The sequence below is a fragment of the Argiope bruennichi genome, chromosome 9, assembly GCF_947563725.1.
Source record: "Argiope bruennichi chromosome 9, qqArgBrue1.1, whole genome shotgun sequence".
NCBI classification, from domain to species: Eukaryota; Metazoa; Arthropoda; class Arachnida; order Araneae; family Araneidae; genus Argiope; species Argiope bruennichi.
In genome coordinates, this window is record NC_079159.1 from 23,463,846 (window position 1) to 23,484,687 (window position 20,842).

The 20,842-nt window shown below is 25.7% G+C and overlaps 1 protein-coding gene across 2 annotated transcripts; it reads left to right on the top strand.

Annotated features, from left to right (window-relative positions):
* The first annotated feature begins 118 nt into the window (after positions 1–118).
* Positions 119–19,264, top strand: LOC129984752 (ethanolamine-phosphate cytidylyltransferase-like). Of its 2 annotated transcripts, none has more exons than XM_056094704.1 (16): positions 119–338; positions 1,494–1,548; positions 4,791–4,836; positions 6,427–6,512; positions 8,556–8,631; positions 8,799–8,865; positions 9,183–9,230; positions 10,010–10,094; positions 11,297–11,389; positions 12,395–12,440; positions 15,169–15,245; positions 15,406–15,483; positions 15,809–15,874; positions 16,456–16,521; positions 16,918–17,006; positions 17,339–19,264. In XM_056094704.1, exons 1-16 carry the CDS (start codon positions 241–243, stop codon positions 17,412–17,414), a joined length of 1,152 nt encoding a protein of 383 aa, XP_055950679.1. In that variant the 5' UTR covers positions 119–240; the 3' UTR covers positions 17,415–19,264. The 2 variants fall into 2 exon arrangements, with proteins under 2 accessions (XP_055950679.1, XP_055950680.1); XM_056094705.1 differs by having other exon boundaries at positions 120–338; positions 1,494–1,536.
* The last annotated feature ends 1,578 nt before the right edge of the window (positions 19,265–20,842 follow it).

The window sequence follows — 20,842 nt, forward strand, 5'->3', positions numbered from 1 at the left end:
ACTTAAAAATAAAATATATTTGTTGTTTTATTTGAAATTTTTGCAACACCATGATTCAATTGTCATTCGATTAACTTTAGTATAACTTAATTATTAAGAACTAAAATATGGCAACACTTCTGAGTTGCTTGGTAAACAAAGCAGGAAAATTTGATGACCTTGTTGATGAAAGTGTTCAGTGTATTTAATGAATCGACAAGATACTCCCTGCCTTTTTGATAAGAGAAGTGCTGAACCAAGATGAACGGACAAACTCCTGAAGGAAACGGATACAGCATGTCTGAATCTTCCAATAATGGCAACCGTGAACAACCAACTCGTGTTTGGTGTGATGGATGGTAAGAATAAAATTTTGTAAGCATTTATGTATGTGTGTGTTATAGAGTTGCAATTATCTAAGTTACATTTGATTCATTCCTTACATTTTTATTCCCCCTATATTAAACTATAAAAGGTCAAATTAATTAATTGAGTTATTGGTGCTTTAAATTAAACCCTTGCAATCAGTCTGGGGAAAAGTCCTCATAACACTTCTAAATTTACCATATTTTCGAAATTGTTACATTTTAATTCGGTATTCTTAAAAGATAATCTCAATTCACTTTATAGATGTGCTTTTAACTAGAAAATTTGATTTCTATACTATCTGTCTACATTGGATGAGTGTTGTTAATTGTTGAACTTATGAAAAACATTTATATATTTAATTATTTTTCAGTGAGAAATTTTCTATTACAAGACTGATTTATCTCAAAGAAATTAAAGTATTCTGTAAATTTTAATTATTGGAACTTTCTTTTAAAAAACTTTTTGATAATTTGTCTAATGTATGTGTTTATTCTCTTTCCTACTGATAACTGAATCAGATGCAAATTTATGCCTCTAAAGAAATTTAATAAAAAAAATTTTAATAAAGGAAGTTAAATATTAAAACATATCATTTCTGTTAAATATATATAAGAATACCTCATGCATTATTAAGCATGTGATAAGAATATCTTATCTTGGTTGAACAAACAACCAAGGAAGGAACGTAAACAAGGTTTGGAAAGTAAACGCATTTACTTTCCAAATCATTAGCAATTACGTACACTTTTACTCATCAATATTTATCAAAGAGCAGCATATTTACCGATCTGACTAATGCAACAAAAAGCTGTGATTACATTGCATGACTAATTTCATTTAAATGAATTCTTCAATACTAAATACATTTTTAATTGCAGTTTTTCCCCCTCTTACTCTTCTCTATAACAGTTATTATTAAACTATGTCATGAAACCTAGATAGTTATATAATAGGGAAATATATTATGTAAAAATACATACATATTATTTTCAAATAAAATTTTTTGAAATCTCTCTATTTTTCTTTGTAGACTTTGTAGACTAGCATATTAATAATATTGAAACATGTTATTAGTAATGATATATATTTATATCTAAATTAGTATTAGTTTGTATTCTTTTCTTATTCAGTGTTTATTTTTATAGCTATGACATGGTTCATTTTGGACATGCAAACCAGTTGAGACAAGTAAGTAAACAAGTAAAAGCTTTTAAATAGTTCAGATTTTATTATATAATTAAACTTTGTTATCATTTTGAGATTTCTTAAAATTTTGAATGAAATGTTAGTATTTTAAGAATTGTAATCATATCAATTATATTTAAAAGTGTATGTGTTATTGTTTTTGAAGTTTATTTTGTACAGTAATCATGACTGTTTTATTTTATGCTAACTTAGATTAAGTCTTAACCATGATTGTTTATTTATTGAAAATAGGCAAAAAATCTCTAATAATGAAAAGAATTTTAGAAGCAATATACTAGTTAAAACTGTAATTTTCATTTATTTTTCCTCTCCTTTTAAAAAAGGTACTCTTAGTTCATAATGGTTTGATTCCTTAGAATGAAAAAAAGAAAAGTAAACTGGGTTTTTTTTTAATATATATATATAATTCCTATTCTCCCTTTTCAAATTAATATATATATATATATATATATATATATATATATATATATATATATATATCTGTCTTTTAAATATTGTGTATGATGCAATGCAGATAACACATATATTATTTTTTTTTTAATTCAGTTTATCTCTATACATGAATTTTGATGCTTGCAAGCTCAATTTGCTTTATTAGTATCTATAGTTATATTATTATTTGCTTATCGTGCTTAAAGTTATTTTGTTTATCTGCCACACGCTGTTGCTATGACAGTCCTTGACACATTTGTAGGCCTTGGAAGTACCTCAAGGATCAATTACTTTAAAAGCAGAAAAAGAATATCTTAATGGGAGAAAACATTCTCCCTTCCCCCCCCCACACACATTGCTTCCCCCCCCCCTCTCTCTCTGTTTTATTTTTATTTAATTATTTTGCTTGTTTTTTCCTTTTTTCCTTCATTTATTTTTCTCCCTTTCTAATATTATTTAAAAGAAACATTCTTTAATTGGAATGGATAACAATAAGTGGGAGAGGGAAAGAACAGTTGACTCTTTAAAGAAGTTGTTTTCCTTCAATGTTTTTAAATTTGACCCCAGTTTTACCTTGACTTCAATAAAAGATTGCCCAATATCTGTGGAGTCTTATGGGAAAGAAAATTAGATGTAACACATACTCTTTGTAGATGGAATTGTGTATCTTGGCAGCAGGTGTTTTTAATGATGCCTTTTTATTTAACTCTAGAATGGGAGAGATGTTCATAACATTTCTTTAATATGCAATAAAAAGTGTGTTAGCACTGTTATCAAGATTGGTGCTGGAAAATGCATTGCAGTTTTCAAACTAGTTGGGGGAGAAATAGTCTAAAAAAATGTATAAATATTTTAACAATAATTTCTTATCTTTTTTCATTCAATAAACTTCTTTTTGTGTTAAAATTATTTGCTATTTGTCTTAACATTTTTTGATGTGGAAAATCTCTCATCTTTTGCCATTTTAAATATGAATATACAATTTGCTCCATGATGTGAATGGTCAGAAAATTAGAAGAGTAAATATATGTTGAATAATTAATTTACTGTAAAATGTAATAGTAATAACCAAAATTAGTTAAGCATATCCATTTTTATAAAAAGAAACAAAACTTTTATAATTGCATAATGGCAAGAAATATTCTTGTTTCCGTTATATAAAACAATGTTCATATTACACATCTAAAAATATAATTTAAATCCCTATTTTTAACTGGAAAAATTTTGTATATTTCATGAATGGTCCTTATAATGAAGTGAGCAGACTAAATAACGGGAATTTGAGGAAAATAAAATCATTTATTAGACTTTATAAAATAAGATCTTTGGTTTCCTTTTATACTTAGTAAGAAGTTTTTTTAGAGTTATAGTTTTAATTAAATGAGAGATATTTGCTAAGTTTGAAATGTTCACTTCACTTTTACTTAAATTTTAATAGCCATTATCTGTAAAAAGTTAGGATTATTCTTCCTTTTTAATTTTTTTAATCCAAAATTTCTAATGTTTAACAGATTTTTTTTTTTTTAATTTCTGTCTCATTCATTTGTTGTTTTTTAATTAAAATTGTCTTGAAATTTACTCTCACAAATTACTAACTGCTCAAAATGTATTGAAATAAGGGCAGTAGTTAGTTCCAAGATTACATTTTCTTTTGATGATCAAACTTATTAATATAATTAGATATCCTGTGAATAAATAAATCATATGTAAACAGGAATTTCTCTGATTTAGAAAATTATTTAAAAGTACTTTTAGAACTTTTATTTAAAATAGAAATTTTTAACAAATTTAACTGAATTACACTATTTTATTAGTTCTAGAAAATGCTGTAAATTCAAAGACTTGGCTAGAATTTTACAAGCATTAAATTAAAAATGAAACTTTATTACATTGATTCAATACTTTATTAAATTTCAATTCTTCTGTTGAAAAAATTAAATGATTGAAAATGAAAAAGAATAAATTGTATCAAGAACTTTATATTTTAAATTCTTGGATTATATATAGTGCTCTAAGAAGTTTTTCATCGGAAATAATTTTTTAAATGAATCTATTAGACTTTATTATATTTAAACATTTAGCTTTTATAAGATGATAACATAGTCCATGTAAACTTTTACTTGCAGCAAATGAGGTGATGGATTATTTTGACTTTTAAAGCTGATAAACTATTGTTTTTGACAAATGCTCAAAATTTGCAACAAGGATGCTGTGTTTATTTATTTGTTTTTATATGGAGAAATTAAAGAAAATTCATTACTAAATTTGAGCAAACTGCTTAGATACCAAACATTTAAAAAATAGGGAAGGCTTCTTTGACAACTTAAAGAATATAATTATGGGTCATATAGGCTTATATTTAGGCTTCTAAATGTGACAACTGATTCTTCCAAATCCTCAGTAAAAGCAAATTTTATCATTTCATTCACAGATCTTATAACATAACCATCTAATATTTTTTCTATTGTCTAAGAGCATTTTTTTGTCAATCATTAATGTTTGCTTAAAATATTGCCTTTCTATAAACATATCAGTTACTAAAATGCTCAGTGCTCATAAAATATATCAACTTTATGTGTCAATGCATGCTATTTATCCCCGCTTTTAAATGCAATATAGACTTGGTACATTTGGCTTATATTGGCACATATATTTTGTGAGCTACCATACTAACAAGAAAAACTCTGTTACAACATAAAATATTCTTATTAATATGAATACTGTTGTGTAGTCAGTCTACTGTGATATTTATCCTTAATTATATTATATTAAATTTTGAAATATTTATCTGTTTATTGTTGCAGGCTAAAGCTATGGGAGATTATTTAATTGTTGGTATTCACACTGATGGTATGTTAATATTCTTGACATTTTTATTAAAACAATATTATCCTTAATTGAATTATGGTAACAATTTTCAACTTATTTTAATTTGAAATTACAAACAGGAGATTTTATATAATTTTAATTCATGATTTATTTTTATAAATATTCTTTATTTTTATAAGTTTTGTTTCTATATTTTAATTATGCTGTGAAGTTCAGAGAAATAATGCTGAAATTTTGAATTGCATTTAACATCACTTGTAATGATTACATATGTAATGGTCAATCAATTGTATTAATCAAAATAGCATGGAATGGATCTTTCATGCTTCTATACACAGAAAATTCATGTTTATCCAACAAATGCTTGATAATTCTTTAGTCTAGATAACTTTTTAAAGATATATAAAATGTTTATAAAGTTTATTTTTTCAGTCCCATGCATTATATCAATATTTCTATTTTGATTTAAAATGAATGAATATGATTGATATTGTGTGGCATATTTTTTGTAATCATTACAAGCAATGTCTGCTGTAAATGGAATTTGACTTCCTTACTTTTGGCTGATTTCCATCACTTTCAAATGTCTTTTATTAGATTCTTGAATATTTAATGTTGTTTTTAATCAATTTGAATGAATTTTCTGTTAATCATGCTTACAGTTTTACAATCTTTTTACAGTACTCAATTTTTTCAGCTTATCACTCTTTGTCTCTTGTTTCTAAATCATTGTTTTAAAAGTGTTTCAACCTATCTTTGCAACTGTATTCTGATCAGTTCTTACCAAAAAATAAGTTTCAGCTTTTTTTTTTTTTCTTTTTTTTTTTTAATAACAGCATTTGATTTTCATTTATATTCTATATTGTTTTGTCTCATAAAATTATCTTTCTCAAAAAAATAAAATGCATACATTTTACATCTCAACCAAGTATTATACATTAATGCTTGCTTGATATTTTTTTGTAGATAATATTTTATAATTTACATCCATATAATAACGTTACCTGTAGAAAAAGTCACAAATTCCTTTTCAATAAAGCTACAGAGGTCACCCAAGTCCTCTGGTTATCATTGCTAAATTTCTCTTCCTTCCAATGATTGATTGAATACTCGTGACAAGTAATTTCTTCATTAGAGACACTCACCCAGATGGAGTGAAAGATTGAGAAATTTTTTTAAGAACACACAAAGGATGTTCCAGTTACATTTGATTGGTTGCTAACAGCTAAGCAAAGATCTGTTTTATGTGTAAATCCCTTAGAAACCTTGCCTGTCATTGCAGGGGTATTTTAAGTGGAACGGGGGGGAGGGGATTTTCTTATTTTTGAAAGAGAAGCTTGAGCATTCCATTATTCTGAGGTATCTGCATTAAAATGATCTTCGAAATGAGAGGATTAATATCATCTATTTGCAAACAAAAGAAAGGATCTTCCATAATGACCTAAAAGCTCCAAATTTTATGAGAAAGTTTGTCTATCAGAAATGTGCTGTATTTTTGCTAGATATAGCTTGTTTTTCTTTATATTATTCTGAATATTGAATGTTACCCAATTTCAAAAACTAACAGCATATATTTATGATGCCAGTTTGCTTTATTTCCTTGTATTGCAGAGGAAATAACTAGACATAAAGGTCCTCCTGTTTTCACTGAACAAGAAAGATATAAGATGGTTCGAGCTGTGAAATGGGTAGATGAAGTAAGATTTTAAACATATTTCATTAAATTCAATAAATATTGGTGTACTTTAAATTATTTTTACAGACATAATTTAAGTTGTTTTTCTATGTTTCATTATGAACAGAATCAGAATTTTTTTTTAATATGTTTTTAGCATTATAAACCATTTTAAATCTTTAATATTTAAAAAATTTCAAATTTTTGTTTTATCTCAGCAAATATTTAATTATTTCATTGTATTTTTTTCTAGACCATTTAATCTCTAGTTTGATATCAAAAATGAATTAAATTGGTAGAAAATGTTTTATCCTTCATTTCATTTCTGATGTTAGAAATATCATTAATGTCTTTTAAAATAAAACAGTTGTCAAAAATTTCAGCATTTTCTTATGTACAAAATTATTTTCAAAACAAGGATTTTAACTAGTAATCAATGCTGTGATGTGTTTTAAAAGTATTATCTTGATTTTTTTTTTTTTTTTTTTTTTTTTGCTATTTTGTGAATATTTTTATTTTTAATTTGGGAACACCTCTTTATTAAATTTTAAAGAAAGTTTAATGTTTAAATATATAGCAGCATAAAAAGTTGAGAAAATTATGTCGTACACTAAACAAGTAACAAAATAGGTGTGAAATAATTTGTAAATTAAAAATTTTACTTAAAATTATTTATATATTATTCTGAAAAGTACAAAAAAGCCGTTTTATGAATTTAAAAATATTATTTGTCATTTTAATAATCCAAAATTGTTTCTATCCTGCATTAAAAGAAATAGCGGTTTAAGCAGTGAGATTACTTTGAAAATTATAGGCATAGAAAATGAATGTTTTTTTTTTTCAATTAAAGACTGAGTTTTATATTATAAATTCTAACAAATTACAAATAAATCTATTTGGACTAATTTAGACTATCTCTTTTATCCCAACATATGATTGCAATTAAAAATAATTATAATGTACGGTATTTTTACCAGGTTTTTTTTTTGGGGGGGGGTAATTAAAAATAATTGTAATGCATTGATATTTTTACCATGTTTTTTTTTTTTTTTTTTTTTTTTCAATTCTTATGTTGAATAATATATATATATAATAACGGAATAATATATATAAATGTCAAATTAATAAAAATGTTATTTTATTCCTCTTTCTGTTCCATATCATTTTCATTCATGTTGATTACAAAAAATAAAAATTCTTCCATGACTTGAGGAAGAAAACTAAAGAAAAATTCACCAGATATTTATACATTACTGTTCAGAATAACTTGTGAAATAAACTGCATTATCTATTTTTAAGCTCAGTATGCCAAATAAACTTTATTTTCCTTATGAAACTGGTTAAGTTCAGAAAATTACCATAAATGATGAAAACCTTGAAATTCCAAGTGCATTTTATTATTCCATCTGGATGAATGCCAATTTTGCAAAACTACGTCTTGAGAAATAAATTAAACCTGATAACTTCTTTAATCTGTATGATATGATATTTGGTGCTTTTTAAAATTTTTTATAAATGCTTAAGTGTCAGTTAGTAAAAATTGTCATTTATTAATGGGAGCATTTTTTTTAATTATTAGTTTGTCTTAAAGTACTGTAATTGAACAAATGAATTTATAAATAATTGATTATGGTGCATTTTGATCTTCTATTATATAACATATAACCATAGGACCCTAAAATTCCTCATTTGCAATTCAATGGGAGTATTTTCTAATTAAAGAACTTTGGTATATTGTCTTAAGACACTGTAATTGTGTAGATGAATGCATCAATGATTGTTAAACTGTCAAAAGAATTATGTAAATATTTCTTTATTTTTTAACAGTTATATCAAGCAAGGCCTCCAGTTGTTTATAAGACACTCTAGGTTTCCTCTGATATAACATATAATCATAGGAGCTCTAAAGCTCCTCATTTGTAACTTGTGAATTCCTAACTAATATAAATTATTAAGAAAATAGCTTCAAAAAGAATTATTTTTTATACCTTATTAAAGGTAATACTTTAACTTGCCTTTTTCTCTTAAGAACATTTAATGTAGAAATTTTTTTCAACACTTTTAGGTTGTGGAAGGTGCACCATATATAACTACAATCGAAACATTGGACAAATATAACTGTGACTTTTGTGTCCATGCAGGTAAAATCTTAAATTATATCTTCCTTCATTTTTTTTTATTCCTTCCTTCCTTTATTTATTATTTCAAAAAGTAATGACTTCTAAAACTGTCCAATATTTGATATATTTTGCTTGCTTCTAAAATTTATTAATTTTATTTATGGTAATTTGACTCTGCAATTTTATAGATGATATTACTCTGGATGCTGATGGAAAAGATACTTATCGCTATGTTAAAGCAGCAGGAAGATATAAGTAAGTTTTGTAATTATGCTATTTGTATTCTTTTATTTTCTTTCCATTAAAAAAAAAAAAAGAAAGAAAATCTTTACCAGTAACAAAGCACATCAATCTGCTCTGGTTTTCTGTTTTTTAAAACAATAATTCATATTGCTGTGAAGTTAGAATATGTGAAAAACTAACCCTTATAATTTTTTTTTTCATCTTAAAATTCATAAATTAATTTGAAATTTTCATTTACATTTCTAATTGATTTTTCAAAAATCATAAAAAGTTAATTGGTATAAATATCCTGATAATAAGATTTTTTTTAAAAAAAAAAACTTTTACAGAGAATGCAAAAGAACTGCTGGTGTATCTACAACGGATCTGGTTGGCAGGTAGATTATTATTTCATGAAATTGTATATAATTACAGATTATAATTATCATTATATTTTACCACTTTTCATTAAAAAAAAATAAACCAGATATTATATAAGTATTTCTTAGAATGGTTTGTAAAATATTTGATTATATAGCTCTGTTTTTCTGTTCTGTAGAAATAGTATCAAGTTTATTCACTATAAATATTATTAACTTATATATTTTTATTTAATAAAACTTTGCTACTCAGAAACTTAATTCCTATTTTATGTAGATATTTTTATGATTTCATTTTGTAATTCTATGAAAAGTGAAAAAAATTGTGCATATTTTACATTGTCCTCTTAAAAACAAGTTTCTTTTATTTAAATTGGAAATAATAAAACAGTATTACAGGAAAGATTGTTCAAATTCAATGCATAATAATCATTTTAAGTGCTTTGCATTGTAAAAAAAAAAAAAAAAAAAAAAAAAAACATGGCCATAAAAAGGAAGAAGGGAAAAAACATACTCTATTAATATTAAGGAATATTTCCTTAAACTTAATTTCACCTTATCATCTGTTTGTTTTCACAGTTTTCTATTCTGAAAATGAAAATTTTAGTTAATAAAAGTAAAGGCTTTCTTTAAGATCAATAATTGCTATAGTATTAAAATAGAAGATAGATTGTTTCAATTCCTTAATATTGGTTTAATTCTGAAATTTATAGAATACTTTTTCTGTGAATATTTTTCTGAATATTAAAGTTTCTTAATTATAATGGTGATTTCTTGAATTTTTTCCCCATTTTTAGAATGCTTTTATTGACAAAACAACATCATAATCGGGGAGAAAGAGAATATGGTATTGATACAGAGCATGCCAAAACTATTAGCAAGGTAGTTTATATATGAAATTTATCCTTTTCAATATAATCAAAATAATTTTTAGTAAATTTTCTTTTTGGTTTACTGCTAAGTATTTCTTTCCATATAATTTAATAAGTTTTACTTATAGGCAGTGCTAATCAAATTTATTTCACATCTTTTCAATTTAGTTTACATGCTCATTGTGTTTCTTTTCTCTGATAATCTAATTGTACTGTAGTTTTTTTTGTTGTTGTTGTTGTTGTTTTTTGTTTTTTTGTTTTTTTTCCTTCCCCATAACAAATGAGCATGTATTTTTAACCTGTAAACACATTGCAATTGTCATATATTACACATAAGCTAGATTTTAAAACCAAAATGTTTTAATTTTTCCCCCTCTCTTTCAATGTATTTTCAAGCTAATGCAGGATATTTAATAATAATCTGTATTGTTTTATTTATTTTTCCATATTATAAAAAATTTAATATATCTGTATAAAAAAGTTTAAAATGAATGATTTGTTTGCCAAAAAATGAAACCAAATTTGACCAAACCAATGACAAAAATTTGTACCCTTTCTCCATCATTCCTATTTCAATCAAGAAACATGTTGCAAACCTGAAGTTTCAGTTATTACTGAAAATTCAGTTATCAATAATTAAGTTCATTATCGATAAGTACTTCATTTTCTGAAAATGAAGTACTTATTGATAATTGAACAGAAATTTAATTTAATCTGAATTAAAATCCTGCTTTTATATTACTGTCTTTAACATTTTCTCATTGTTTGAGGCACTTTTTTAATCTTTTATATTAAGTGTAAGTGGTAGTTAGTAATTTCCTATTATTTATATTTTCCTTAGTTTAAACAATCATTCCTATAGCCTCCTAAAAAGTATAGAAGCATATTCTGAAGCAAAAATTATTTAAACCCTATTCTGCCATTTGCTAACCATTTTATGGAAATTACCTCAGTTGAAACTCTTTTTGAAATTGCAGCAATGCTGTTATATATCTTTTCCACATGCAATCTTAATATGCTAAAGACTCAAATGTCTTAATGATAGTAATAACAAGTTCTTAGTACTATTTTATCCATCTTATTCTGTAATTTCTAACATTTGAAAGCTCTCTTAACTTCAAAATTAAATCAGTTTTGTTTATATTGCACTTTTAGTACATAAATTTCATTTAATATGTCAAGTGGCATATTTTTCTTAATTTATCTTCATAGGATCCTAGTACTCATAGTCCTTGGACTGGAATTTCTCAATTCCTTCCAACTACTCAAAAAATAATTCAATTCTCTGAAGGAAAGGAACCTAAGGTATAGTAATTGCCTCCTTAGAAATTTGATTTTTTTATTATTGAAAATTGAAAGTATTTTCAATTAATATAATTATTTTCATATATGTCTAATTTTCTTTAAAATATTTGTTCATTCTATGCACAGATGTAAATTACTTAACATTTTATATTTCAAAAAGTGTATTAAGACTTTTTTATTAATAAATTAATTTACTAGTATGATTTTTATTTATAAATAGCATTTTATTTTGGTACTTAAGGGCAGATGTCATTTTATTTTATTCATTTTATTATATTAAAAAGAAAAGATATTTCATAGTAAAATTATAAATAATGAAAAATTAAAACTTTTTTCTCTAGAAATGTTGTTTTAATTATAAATTAAAGTGCCTTTTCATTGAATAGAAAGGTGCTGAAGTTTGTGAATATTTCCTTTAGAAGAGTGACATTCATATTTAATATTAAAGTTTTTAAATTGTGTATATATATTGTGCAAAAAAAAAATTTTTTTTTTGTAAGAAAATTTTATTGACAATCTTATGTGATTTTTTATTAAAAGCTAAGACTCTTCTTTTAATAGGAAAATATATTCATAAATCTGGATTTCTATACATTTCTTTCTGCATTATTTGAACTACAGTAAATTTTTTAAATCAAAATTCTATAGTTCTGACCCTGTAATGGAATTTAAATTTCTCACGCTTGGACCAATATATAAATATATATTTGTCTAAAAACCATTTCAAATTCACATCAAGTTTAAGAAATTGTTCAATGTATCAGTTGCTAAAAATGAATAATTTGTTTAATAATCATCTCATTTGCTAATTTTGGAAAGTATACTAGTTTTCATTAGAAAAGATGAAAAAACTTTATGCATGTTTAGATATTTCATATTAAAATTAAATACTCGATTATTCAAAAATACTTCATCATATGCTTTAATCTATTATAAATATTATAAAATACTTTCTCTTATTTCTTCTTTTTGTTTCTGCTTACTGAACATGTTTATTTCTTTTAGCCGGGGGATCGCATTGTTTATGTTGCTGGTGCATTTGATCTATTCCGTATCCTTTATTTGTAAATATTAACAAGGAATGTCATTTTTGCTTTCTTTTTTTTAATGCCGTAATTCATTTAAAATTCATAATTGAAATGTTATGCTATAATTCAACATTCAAAAAATTGCTCATTTTATCAAATTTCTGAAAAATTAACACATTTTAATGACATGTTTTATAGTTAAACAGTTTAGTAAACTTCAATGCATTTCTTTCAAAGTTCAAAGGGGGTTTTTTTTGTTGTTGTTATTTTATTTATTCATTTATTCTGTTGGGGAAAAAAAAAGTTTTTTGATTGTATCTGTAACCAATTTTGCACCACTTCAGTAATTTCTCCATCAGTTGCAAATCTTCTACCCTTTAGTGCTTTCTTCAATGGTCCAAACATATGAAAATTGATTGGAGCCAGGTCTGGATTGTGTGGTAAATGTTCTAGTGCTTCAAACCCTAACTCTATTATTCCATTTGGCAGAATGTGGCCGAGCATTATCTTGCTGCAGGGTGACAACTTTTCTCGGTTTTTGGCATTTAGATTTAATTGCAGGTTTCAATTTAATTTGCAACACATCGCAATAATTCTCGCTGTTCACACTTTTACTTCTTGGGATGAAATGAATGGCTACTATGCTTTCCATATCCCAGCATAGTGTTAGCATAATCTTACTGGCTGATAGTTGACATTTAAACTCCTTAACCTCTGGTGATGATGGTTGTTGCATTCAATGAATAATTTCTGCAAGTTTAATACCTTACACAAACAAAATTCATTCCTCCTTGATACAGATCGACATTAGAGCTGCTATATTTAACGTTTTGTTACACTCCCAACAACTAATGCAGGATGACAAGTGACATGTTACATAGAAGTGTTGCCGAGTTCACTAATTCAATTCTGGATATTAGCAATGTTACCAAACCATAGGAAGATAAATTCCAAAAGTCCCTTTACTTTTCGACTTTCCTTCATACGAACCAAAACCATATATTATGCATTTATGATCACTAATAAGTTCATCAGCCTGAGAATATCCAAAATCCATATTACTAGAAAAAAATTTAGAATAGCTTTGTGGAATATTTCCTTCTCACAGTTATTACTCTTTCATCAAGTCAAGAATCGGGCCTTAGCTACTGCTCCATTAGACATTTGATCCCACTTCTAAAATAAGTGTTCCTAAAGGATTTTTTGTGGGAAAAGGAAAGATGCACTTCTCCCAAGAATATTTCAGATATGTTTTAGGTTTGCTGACTAATCCATTTGTTGAATCTGTCATTTTCAAAATTTTCATGCCATAAGTTAGCTCTATATATGAGAATGTTATTCTCTTTAAAAATGAGTTAAAGAAAAATTATTTGTTTGAAAAATTTAACGTAGGCTGTTAGATCTCATTCCTATAACTCTGGACAATCAGAGAACTTCTTTAGTTTTAGTTTAGTTATCCCATTTTAAAGCTACACTAGAGCTATTTTGAGTTGGATCTCATAATTTCAAATCTCGCTCAGATGACGAGGACAACACCTGAGCTGACACCCTCCTCTCTAAACTTCCACCCCACACCAATGGGAGGATGAAAGAATTTCTTTAAAATATATAAAGGCATTTTAGCTAACTGCTACAAACTTCAGTGGGACTGAGCTCTCGTCTTATACAAGTCATTTACTAGGCTGGGCTGGACTGAACATTTTCAGTATATTTTAATCCGAAGCAGTACCTGATGAGTCTATAAAACCCTTAAACAACTTTTTATTAAGTTTCAGTTACAAATGTAAATACTTTTATAAAATAAGTTATAAATGTAATACTTTTATAAAATAAGTTATAAATGTAATACTTTTATAAAATAAGTTATAAATGTAATACTTTTATTAATTATTATATTTTATAAAAAATGTTTAAGGAACAATATATATTTTTTTAATTTAATAGGTTTTTATCTAGATAATTTCCTTTGCTCTCTTGTCCTATATGTATGATATTTTGTATGAATAATTAGACAAGGAAGAGACCAGCAAATGAATATAGATTTGTTATTTGTTTCTCTTAATGTTACAAATTATTTTAAATGGAAATAAAACTTTTGATATGCTTATAAAGTAAGCAAAAATTCTAACTAAGTTAGTAATAATTTTTGAATTAATTTAACTCATTAAATGTTTAGATTTTTTATGTAATATTTCTTTGTAATTTAAAACATAGATTTTGAGGAAAGATTTTTTTTCCCCCTTCTTATTTCTTAAACTAGTTTAATTATTAGAATTGTCAAATTTAAATTATAGTACATACTGAAATTAATATTATACTATTGTAAAAGATGTTACTTGTAACTGCTTATACTCAAACAGTTTTCTGAGTTGCCAGAGTTCCTTTTAATTGAATTTTCTTTACTTCTGAAAAGTAATTTCTCTAAAACGTTTTAAAAAATAATTCCTTTTATTATTATGATCGATTCATTGTAAATTCTATCATTACTTTCGTTCCCTTAGCATAAAATATACAGTTTGATATAAACACTCATTTTAAGGGATACACTAAATTTGCAGAAGTGCCTGTACTCAGAAGTAGGCTTTATTATTCAATATTCACAAGTTTGAAATTGCTTTAATGCACGTGGTATCATCACAAGTGTACCTTCACATCTAATAAATATTTATTCTTTGTAATTAAAATTTTGTGTTTTCTAAAAGCAAGCATATTAAAGTCATTGGTGTTATCTTTCTTAACTCGTTTTCTTAGATGTAGGTCATGTGGACTTTTTAGAAAAAGCTAAAGCAGAAGGAGATTATCTTATCGTAGGATTGCATACTGATCCTGTAAGTATTCCATCAATTTAGCTTTTGCATGGGTACTGCATTGTAAAATATTTTAGTTTGTTAAGTTTTTTTTTCTATTTTAATAATTCATAAATTAAATTACTAACATAGTTATTTAATTAAATTTAAATATTTACTATGTTATTTTTTTAATTTCTAGGTCGTGAACAGATACAAAGGCAGCAATTATCCAATCATGAATTTACATGAAAGAGTTTTGAGTGTTCTTGCTTGCAAAGTATGATTTTGTTAACTATTTTATTAATTGCAGCAAAAAAAATCTGTACAAATAATATTTTAATTAAAAATAAAGAAAAAACGTCTTATAATAAATTTCACTTTTACTTTTTTTTTGTCTAAAACTGTAAACAGAGTTGCATCAGTAATTCTTGTAATTCATTATAATAACCTAAATTCTATTAATCATAGTTTATATATATATATATATATATATATATATATATTCTGACTAATATGTTAATTGCAACTTTTATGCACCCATATTATGGTGTATAAAAGTTGGCAGTTCAATTTAATAAAAAAAGAATTTTTTTTTTCCTTAGTATGTGAATGAAGTTGTCATTGGAGCACCTTATGCAGTCACTGCTGACCTTATGGAACATTTCAAGGTATAAAATTAACTTATCAGTTAATGTAATTTCTTTAATATTCGAAATTGCATAATAACTTAATTTTAAAATTTAGCTCTTTATGTGGATAAGTTAAAATTAAGTGACATAAGTCACCTTATCTTCATTTCCTAGAAAGGAACGTAATTCAAAAGGTACTATAGTAAAATGAAGAATACAAACATTGTATTGTTATCAGTTTAGCATGTCATTCGAATTTAAAGTGGCTTAATTGATTTGAAATTCTGTGATGATTACAATTTTATTGTTGGAGAAGATAATTTACTCTAGTTTATTTTTCAATAAAATGGATAAATTTAAATGAACTTTAATTTATTTTTTTTTTTGGCTCTGTATTTAACCAATTGACTAATGTCTTCAGTTAGTATCTCTGCATTCAAAAGAAAAGAGGAGAAAGTTATGTTTATATGATAAAAGTGATGCTTGTAGTAGCTAGGTGTGCGTGCCTCACTTCCTTTAAAATGTTCAACTTTAGTTCATCCAGATATACTTGTAAAATGCAGAATATTTTTTTTATAAATATTATACTGTAATGTACTAAATAATAACTTCAATTCTAGGTCGATATTGTTTGTCATGGTCAAACCTTTATCATGTCTGATATTAATGGGGCTGATCCTTATGAAGTAAGAATATTTTGCGCTTCATTATTTTTTAATTGAATTTGGATTTATATAGTTCTCTTTTGGAACAAAACAAATTAAGACTGGCTCTATTTAAAAAGAAGTCATTGTATTTTGATTTTTAAATGCGTTTTCCTTCCATTCCTGTTTATATCATTAAGAAAATTATTATTTTTCTTTTTTTTATTGTACACTTTTAAAATATGGGTAACATTAAAATATAACTATATGCTATTGAATCTTTTAATATTTTTTTAATAGTATGAAATAATTCGTTTATATCAGTGATAAAATTTTTAGGGTTTTGAAGAAGTTTTTGTTTTGAGAAAATGTCAATGTAAAAGTAAACCCTATGTTTTTTTATATATATAGTATGACTTAAATTTTATTTTATTTTAGGAGCCTAAGAAACAAAACAAGTTTAAGCAACTTGACAGTGGGAATGATGTCACTACCCAGAAAATTGTTGAGAGAATAATTCAGCAAAGGTATATAAACCTTTTTACATCTTAGTATTAAATTTATTTTAACTTATTAAGACTGTACTGTTTCATTGAAAAAGTAATAATTTCAAAAATATAAAAAAAATACATCTCTAAACCATTTTTTATTTATTGGGAAATCTGTAGGATAATTTAGGAAATCTGCAATAATACTTTTTTTTAACAATTTCTTTTAGACTTTGATGTCTTATATCTTAAAAGGCATTGCATTAGATAAGTGAGCTTAATCTCTTGTGCAATTGAAATAGAATATTTACAGATGTTCTGTATTAATTTCTTTAAATAATGTGATTTTTTTTTTTTTTTTACCCCTTTAGATTGGAATATGAAAAGAGAAATCGAATGAAAGAACAGAAGGAAGTAGCACTTCTGAATGCAATGAAAAATATGTAATTATTTCAAGAGTTTCTTTAACAGCAAACAATCATTGATTATCTGAGCAGTAATTTAATATATCTTTGCATTTGATGTATTTAACCTTGAGGTATATTCTGGAACTTTTTTTTAATGAACTGGTAATTTTTTTTAATATCTCACCAAGTATAAATCAAAAAATTATGTTATAAATTGTTATGTTGTTACTGCTAATGTCAAATTTGCATTTTACACATTAATGATTTTTTTCTTCAACTGTATTAGTTTCCATGAAACCAAAATTGTTTTATTAATCTAGCAAGAGCCTTAAATTATTGTTCACAATTATTTCAAGATTGTATAATTTTAATTATTATATCCTTTTAGGATTTGCTGATCTGTACTGTTTTAATCAATTATGCAATATCTTGTTAATCAAAAACTTTACAGTATTTGAAAATCTATAATCACATGAGTTTCTGAATGACACCTTTCAATTCCTCCTTGAGAAATGTTTGATTACTCTTTAAATATTTAATATTGCTCATATTATCCTAGTCAAAGCTTTTAATTAAACATATGTGTAAATATATATATATACTTAATTCACTGTACTTAAATGTAACATACAATCAGATACTTTACTTTGAATGCAAATCTACATGGATTCATTAGGTACAATAAGTACTTGACATCTTTTTTGCATTTAATTTTTTTTGCATATGCACTCATTTTATACACACATAGTTTTATTTTACCAAACTGGAGATTCATATTACTAGCTTTAAAATAATTGTTTGTATCAATTATTATTTTTAGAACTAGATTTTTTTTTTATTATTGTATAAATGTATTAATATGAAATTTACCAAAGGAAATCATAGTAGAATAATTTCTTATGATGTAGTAATGAATTTTTATAACACTGAATGCATAATGAAATTTTTGTTAGAAAATATTTTATTCGTGCAAATATAAAGCTACTATTTGGTATTTTTATAATAAAAAGATTTTTAGCATAACATGTGATATTAGCTTTTGCTAGTTGGAAATGCATCATCATTTTTATTTATATCAAAATACTCTAAGATGTTTGGTGCAAATACAAAGTTGAGCATAGTTTTCTTCAAAAGCAAAAGGCATTTAAAAAATTAGTTTTAATGCCCACAGGAAAAAGCAACTCTTAGGTTATTTTCCTTTATAAAATGTAAAATTTGTGCCAGCTTATATTATTTATTCTAATAATCTGGTTTATATAAATCTATTATTTTATTTATAATATCTTCTAATAAAGTGAAATTTACAACTTTTAATTATTTATTTATATCATTATCAATTTATGCATTTGTTTAAAAAGCAAATTTTAAGACATTTCAGTGTATATAGCTTATTTAATATGATATGAAAAAAGAAAACTCATATTTGTTACTTACTTTTTATAGTTTATATATTTCGGCTGTTCAGTTAGTTTTATATTGAGCATGAAATAAAAATCGTCTTTATTTTAAAACATAATTTTTTTTATACTTCAATATGTTCTAGTCACTAACATTACTTTGTTAAATATATCAACACATTGTTTTGTCTATTTTATAATGCATATATTGATGAAAAGTTTTTTGCTTTAAAACTCATCTATGCTTACTTAAACATAAAATTTTAGAACAAATAATTACTTCAAAGTATTTACAGAACATAAAGTAATCTGCTTAGAATTTCTGTCTTTGTCTAAAAGAAATTATCCTGTTTTTAAATTTATATTCATGCAATTTTTAGTTGATATTTCATAAAAATCCACAGCTGTTTTGACTAGAATAACTAATCAATTTTTTGTTGTTTGAAAGATTTTATTAATTTTATTTACTAAAAAATAAATTTATAAAATTTCAGTATTTGCATTTCTTTGTCCTTTCTGCGCTTAACACAGACATGCACAAAATTCTAATAATAATTTTTTTTTTACCTGATCTTTTTTATTTAACATATTCATAGCTTTAAATGAAATATCTGACCTTGAAGTCAATCATTCCTGTCTTGCTTTGATTTTTCTGAGAGACAGTTCAAGTAGCTAATTTGGATGAAGTTACAGACATGCACAAATTGTATTATCTAATACAGCATGCATTTTCATGCTGATGCTTCTCTCCAATACAGTTCCTTGGAAATTAATAAAAGAAAAAATCAGCCTTCTACTAAATTTTCACTTTTTATTCATTGCCAAAAGATTGCCATTACTTTGTTCAAAAGATTTCTATTACTTTGTTTGTGAATTAATTGGAACAAGGCATGTTTTTTCTCTCCGAGTTGGTATGTGATTACCAGTGATGCCTCAAACTAGTTATATCTGCCTAGAGGTAGTATGACAAATTGAATTTAATTTATTGTTTGACTGGTTTTAGCGTATCAGTAATTCAGCTGTAAGCCTTTGAGCATGGCAGCTAGTGGTTATAATTTTGCATTCTGTGTAACAGGTTACTTGAGCTTGTTCAAAGATGAATTTTACTCCGAGGAAACGTTCTAAAATAATCGCCCTTAATGAACATATTTCTATGAGTGTGGGAAAATCAAGTGTTTAAAGAACATTTCAAGATTCTGCATCTTCGTCTCCAAAAAGAAAGGGGAAAATTGGGCACAAACAGGAAAATTAGTCCAAGGATTGCTAAAATTCTAATAAGAAATAGCAAAATAAATCGAAAAAAGAGAAGCACAGACCTTCGAAAGGATTTATTGGATTATGGTGTTGAATTGAGAACCTCAACCGTATGGAAAAGGATTCTAAAAGTTGGTTGTAAGGCAACAAAACCGAGGAATTAACAATTCCTAACTCAGAAAATCATGGAAAAACGATTCGCATGGACCAAAAAATATAGATCATGGACTGTTAATGACTGGAAGAAGGTGATTTTCATTGATGAAATACATTTATTTGTGCAGGGATATAAATCGAGTGTAGTTAGACGAAGTGAAGGTAAAACTGCGACCAGATCATATCCCACATACTGTAAAACACCCTTCTAAACAAAGAGATGTTTTGGAGTTTTTCTCACAAAAAATGGCACTGGAAGCTTAGTTCCTCCTCTTGAAGGCATTATGAATTCTGTCGATTACATTGAAATATTAAGCAGTAAGACTGTTCCATTCAAGGAAATATTTAATGGAACATTTCAACATGACTTGGGCCCCTTGTCACACTTCGAAATTGATCCAGACTTTTGCACAGGAAAATAAAATAAAACAGCTTGATTGGCCTCATAATTTACCAGACGCGAACTTATTGTGCGATCCCATTGCGAACTTATGGTGTATTCTCAAAAATTAAACTAAAATGAATTGCATAGCAACAGAAACAAATGGTTAAATGTGCTATACAAGTGTGGTTCCAGGAACATGAAGTCAAGAACATATGCACTATACTAGTGGAATCAATGCCAAGACATATTGAAGAGGCCATTTTTGCTAAAGGAGAA